Raw genomic sequence first — 5,898 nt, forward strand, 5'->3', positions numbered from 1 at the left:
ACCGCTCGGATACCTCGCAAACTGGAGCGCAAGCCCGAGCCCGGCCAGAGCCCGCGTAAGATGATAGAAATTAAGCCCGAACCCGACCGAACCCGTCGGGTTCGGGCAAAGATTTTCAGCTCTAATTCACATCTCTTCAGCCTATACACACCCAAACATGTTGACATCTTCAAGGGTGTTTTTTTAGGCACCGCACAGAGAAACCATTCAACACTCAACGTGACACAAAGGAAAGATACAGCAGACAGCAACTGGGTTCTCTTCTGTGAGAACATGCTTTCTGTTTTCGTTCATGGTCTAATGGGACTAAAAGGGTTTACATCAAATTAGTTTGAGCTGGGTGACATCATCTGTTGAAGTAAGAGTTGGAACTTCCTGCACTTTGAGACCTGATGCTCTTGAAGTGGGTTGGAGGTGGGAGCTGGGGGTTAGAGATGTCTTTGATGTCCAGGTAAAGAAGTAATGCACTAGGCTGGTTTCTGATGTCAAATCTGACTAGACATTCTCACTCCTTTATTCATTTTCTTCATTAAGTGAACAATGCAGAAATATGCAGCAGAAAATAAACACTGGTGGTTTAACATTTTATTCTACTTATAAGGCTAGTTTTCATAATTTAAAAAACACATTTACAAAAATACATTTTATAAAATATAATATACTGAATACAAGTGAACAATTGTTTATACACACCGACACATTTGGCCCAGATATTCCTTGCTTATGGCATCAAATTGAGATCATCAAATGTGTCTGAATACAAGAAAGGGACCTTGTGTAATGCCTCTTAAAGTAAAACAAATGGACTGGAAATATGAGTCCGCACCATCCATCAGTGACCTTAGTGATTAGAAACACTCCACCTTTTGCGATCTTTTAAGTTAGTTCTGTTTCAAAACTATGTTAAGATCAGTTAAAGGGGGGGTGGAATGCTATTTCATGCATTCTGAGTTTTTTACACTGTTAAAGAGTTGGATTCCCATGCTAAACATGGACAAAGTTTAAAAAAATAAGTTGTACGTTTGAAGGAGTATTTTTGTTCCCAAAATACTCCTTCCGGTTTGTCACAAGTTTCGGAAAGTTTTTTTCGAGTATGGGTCTGTGTGACGTTAGATGGAGCGGAATTTCCTTATATGGGTCCTAAGGGCACTTCTGCTGGAAGAGCACATGCTCCTGTATAGCAGAGCCCTGAGAGGCTGAGCACAGCCACAGACATTCATTCACTGATCAGAGCGAGAGCGTCGTGAAAAGTCACAAAATAAGTGTTTTTTTGGTTGCCAGGGCAAGACAACCCTGCACAGATTACCAAAAAAAAAACAGCATTAAGGGACCAGTGGATGGAGTTTATTTTTACAGAGCATCAACGGAGTTGTGCAAGTGTTTGTGTTTGTTCCCTGCATTTCGAAGATGCTTGTTTTACAAACAAGGCCCAGTTTGACGACGGATTTGCGTATCGTTTATTTCTTAAGGATGATGCAATCCCAAAGAAAAAGGGTCACGATCGTGTGTTGGAGCCGCAGGCGGTGAGTAAAACTGCTTCAAATATCTCTGCCTCCTTGTTAGTGCGTCCGCCTCTCATGCCAGACCCGGGTTCGAGCCCCGCTCAGAGCGAGTCGTTGCTGCTGCTGCTCTCGTTCAGTTTCAGCCTCGGGATCTGATTCTGGATCATAAATAAATGGCTGAATCTGACTGTAAGCCATGGTTTGTTTTGGATGATGGTTTTTTTTCCTCACGGTAATGTCACAACTTCCAAAGGCTCTCAACACAAAAGACTACTCGCGCTCGTGATTCTTTAGCTCCGCCCACACGTCACGCCTCCAGCCAGTCGTGTTTTTCCGGGAAAAATCGGTACAGACTATTTTTCTCTTATGAATATAATAAAACTATAGACTTTTTGGAGTTATGAAGGATGCAGTACTACTCTATAGGTACTCAAGATTAACAGGATATTGAGTGAAAACGAGCATTTCACCCCCCCTTTAAGACTGCTTTGCAGTCACACTAATAGTTTGATGTAGATGAAAGGGTTCACATTTTTGTATTTCATCATTTATACTTTTAAATGACCCAAATATCAAGTTACACTCGGATTTCTAATGAACACCAAGACATTATCTTAACTTGTCACTACAAATTAATCTGAATAATAAAATAATTCCTTATTCTAATTTACTTTCCAATGTAATTCAACAGTTCGGACACAAAAATGTTTATGTTATATGCAGCATGCTTTAAAACCTCATTGTTACATCCAGTAATTTACAAGCATGAGTCCATTTATGTCACAGAGATGACAGCAAAGCTGACAATTTTTAAGTATTGTTTATAAGAGTGAGTACTCATGTAGTACAATGAAAAAGTTTATGACAGATCCTTTGTGGATAAACGGAGGAAATTAAAATATAAGCATTTATAAAAGATGATATGCAGTCCTTAAAGTGTGTGCACTTTCTGACAAGTGCAACCTTAAGACAATATGCCTCTTCAAGGTAAATTTGGATGTCAAAACCACAACAAATGCCCATTTGTCTTTCCTTTCTTTGACCAGCGAGTCTATCTGCAAGTGCACGTCTCCACAGACATGTTGGGGTAGATCTTCAACACAATGTTTTTGCTCTCATCCAGAAATAGAACACTGAGAGGTTTCATCTTCTCTGGAACACAGCAGGGTTCTGGGATACCTGGAATTATCCCAACAGCCTTGACTATGCTCTGGATGGTTGCATGGTTGGAGGGGCGGACTACCTAAAAAAGGCAGAAAAGAGTGGATAATGAGGTATGGTAGCATTTAGATATGCATCTTTTGTTTTGCTTTCTTCAGTGAAGCAAAGGATATTACGTCTTACAACACCCTTCTATTATTCAGTACAGAGGAACAGCAAACCTGGCTCATTTCAAAAGAAAATGTGTCCAAAATGTGCTTAAAACCCCTATTAAGCGTACAATTATTTGACTGTAATTGCACATAAAGTTATGTGCTTTAGTTGTGCTGGAACTGAAACATTTTCTGAAGGGATTCTTTGTTTAAAATCCCTGGCTAGAAAAAGCTGTATAAACCATAGTCATTTTTAAATATTTTAACATGTCTAAACATTTCACATTCGCATACGCTGATCCTCGCCATGAGGTTCTCTGACCTTTGGAATGGGGAATTCACACGTTCCTGCGCAGTAGAAGGCATCGAAAGACTTGGGAGACAAGATCCATTCGTTCCACCCGATATCTGCAAAGTCCACCTTCAGGTACCTCCTGGAACAGCTGCGAGGTTCTTTCCACTGTCTCCTCCGAGCCTTCTTCATGGTTTTCTCATTAAACCGTAGAACCTGAGACTTGCCGAATCCGTCAGCACGCTCCTGGCCTTTCCTCCGATGTTCTTTTTTAAAGGGCTTTGGCTTGAGTGCAAAGTAAGCACTTTCCCACATATTATGCTGTTTGAAGCTGTTGTACTCCACCTCCGGGAGCTCATTGTTCTCAGTGGGATCGGAGAAGTCCAAGTCCAGGTCCCGCTTTACACGTATGTCAGGTGAGGAGTCCGGAGATTGAGTTGGCTGCTGGTCTGCAATGAAAGGGTCATATCTCTGTAGGCTCACAGCCACACTGTTGGGCTCTGAAATGGCCAGGTCATTAGCATACACCAGCAAGTATGGAAGGCTGGAGAATGGGAGCTGGTCCTGATACCTTTGATACTGCTCTCCATAGTCAAACTCCACGGTGATCAAAAGATGATTGTTATCTCGGGCCTCTTTTATAATGACAGACACATCCTTGCTCTGCCAGGTCCCACGTCTGTGAGGAACTACAGTGATGTTTCCGAGTAGTGATCCCTGGGCTGAGCTGAACGAGGGAGACCGGAAAATAAGATGGACAGAGGGTAACAGATGGAAGTTTGGGATGCGACAAGAGGGGTTCTTGAATCGCTTGCAGAACCAGGATCTCTGGCGTTGCCGTTTGTCAAAAAAGAAGTGAAACGTAGATGTGAGAATCAGCTCAGACCTCTGAATGGAAGTAATGTTCAGCCAGTATGAGACCCTCTCCTCCACATTCTCTGCAAAGATATTAGAGAGTTAGATATTAATTATGAATATGGGCTCAAACAACAGGCTTTTTGTTCTGTCTATGGGGATGGAGAAAGCACAAGGAAGTGAGGAGACATGTTACTCATACATATGGAAATGTTTATTTAGGTTCCCTTAAGAGTTAGAACCTGCAACAATGTCAGTATTTTAATCGGCACTGATTAAATGCTTTAGCAAACTGCAGAAAAAATGACTGCATTGTTTCATGAGGGTGTAACAAATTTATTTTAAACTTAATTTTAAGTTATTAGAATTTTCTGGTTTAAAAAGTTATGTGAATGATAATGTGAAATAACAGAAAGAGCCACAGCAACTGTAAGCCTGCTCTTGAAAATGCAGTTATCATGCATAGTTCACAGATATGTTTGTATAGAATAGTTATAGAATGTATAGAATATAATATAGAATGTATATAATAAAAAAATTCAGGAATGGCGATAGCCTGCGGTGGTAACCATAGCAACAGATCCGTTTGGTTTTGCACAATAAAACATAGCTTATTATTGACATTATTTATCATATACCATATTGTTATATATTTACACAGTACAGATATATGGCATAAAACCCTAGGAATAACACATTTGTGTTGCACGAGACATAAGTTGCATCAATAGAGCTGAAAATTAGCCTACTGACAGAAATTCTGACAAAATCGTTCAAAAGGACTTAGCGTTTTCATGTAAACCAAAATCAAGTCACTCAGATGACATAATTAGGCTAAAATAAATACTGTAGAATTTTCTATACATATCAAAACTTTCAAACGTAATATAAATGCAGTGTCTTGTCATTGTTATGCATCATGTATTTTTTTCATGTACTTACCAGGTTTTGCTTTAAAACTTCTTACAGTATTTCCCTCTTTGAGTCGGTTAGGTTCAATGTTGTACTTCTCATACAGTTTAAACATGTGCTGTGAGAGCGCATCTGTGGTCACGAGCGCGTCCGACGTGCTGTCGCGCGCACTTCTCCATACAGCTTCAGATGCGCCAGTATCGGAACCAACCCAAAGCAGTAACAGGTGCGTCAAAAAAACATATTTAACCGTCATGTTGCAAAAAAAGAAAAAGTTTCCAAACGATGAAATGCCGTGTACACGCTAGAGCATACTAAAACATACTAAAGGTGTCCAGTCTAACAACTTCGGAGTGACGTTTTCCAGTGATGCGGTTTGTAAATTATTTTAAAGCACAACAGAGAGGAAGCAATGTTTCAGAAGTTCTGTCGGTCTCGTACTTAACCTGTGATACATATTTTATGTCTTCTGACCTCTACTATCCACGGGAGCAGGCTAAAGCAGAGTGAGATGCTGAAGTATCCGCCCACCAGCCAACGGGAGCTGCTGCTACATTACACCGATCTAGCAACAAGAGGACACATCTAGCTATAGGAAACATGCACATTCATATACACATCCGTTTTGTGTCAGTTTCTTGTTTTTGAAAAAACGTTGGTAAAAAAATATAGATAATTGTACTGTTTTTTCTCTCTCTTCTTTTCTAGTTTAGTTTCTAAAGTAATTCAATAGTTCTACTAAAATTTACTAAAATGTAGGGTTTTTATTAGCTATATTCAATATGCCATAAAACATTTTGTATGCATCCAGTAATCTACAATCATAACATTTATGACAGCAAAGCGGACCTGCTGTAAGAAAGCAAGCATAAGAGCTCATACTCTTCTAGAACAATAAAAAGTTTACAACAGATTCCTCATGGAATCGAGGGAAATGAATATATCACAGAAAGCTGAATGTTACATTAATTATTTTAAAGAAAGATGAGAGGCTGTATGTGCATTTTACCTTCATTATTAATTA

General features: G+C 39.7%; 1 protein-coding gene across 1 annotated transcript; it reads right to left on the reverse strand.

Annotated features, from left to right (window-relative positions):
* Positions 1-997: 997 nt before the first annotated feature.
* On the reverse strand, positions 998-5,400 carry LOC128026661 (growth/differentiation factor 10-like). Its single transcript, XM_052613913.1, has 3 exons — positions 4,905-5,400; positions 3,138-4,045; positions 998-2,745 (listed from the first exon to the last, which is right to left on the reverse strand). The coding sequence occupies exons 1-3, from the start codon at positions 5,128-5,130 to the stop codon at positions 2,554-2,556; spliced, it is 1,326 nt and encodes a 441-aa protein (XP_052469873.1). The 5' UTR covers positions 5,131-5,400; the 3' UTR covers positions 998-2,553.
* Positions 5,401-5,898: the final 498 nt, after the last annotated feature.

The sequence above is a fragment of the Carassius gibelio genome, chromosome A13 (assembly GCF_023724105.1).
Source record: "Carassius gibelio isolate Cgi1373 ecotype wild population from Czech Republic chromosome A13, carGib1.2-hapl.c, whole genome shotgun sequence".
Lineage (NCBI taxonomy): Eukaryota > Metazoa > Chordata > Actinopteri > Cypriniformes > Cyprinidae > Carassius > Carassius gibelio.

Excerpts from the sequence above, each read along its gene's own strand:
- LOC128026661 (XM_052613913.1), bottom strand. The coding sequence starts at position 5,130 with ATGACGGTTAAATATGTTTTTTTGACGCACCTGTTACTGCTTTGGGTT. Across the intron at positions 4,046-4,904 it reads AAGTTTTAAAGCAAAACCTG|AGAATGTGGAGGAGAGGGTC; the intron begins GTAAGTACATGA and ends ATATCTTTGCAG. Across the intron at positions 2,746-3,137 it reads GTGAATTCCCCATTCCAAAG|GTAGTCCGCCCCTCCAACCA; the intron begins GTCAGAGAACCT and ends TGCCTTTTTTAG.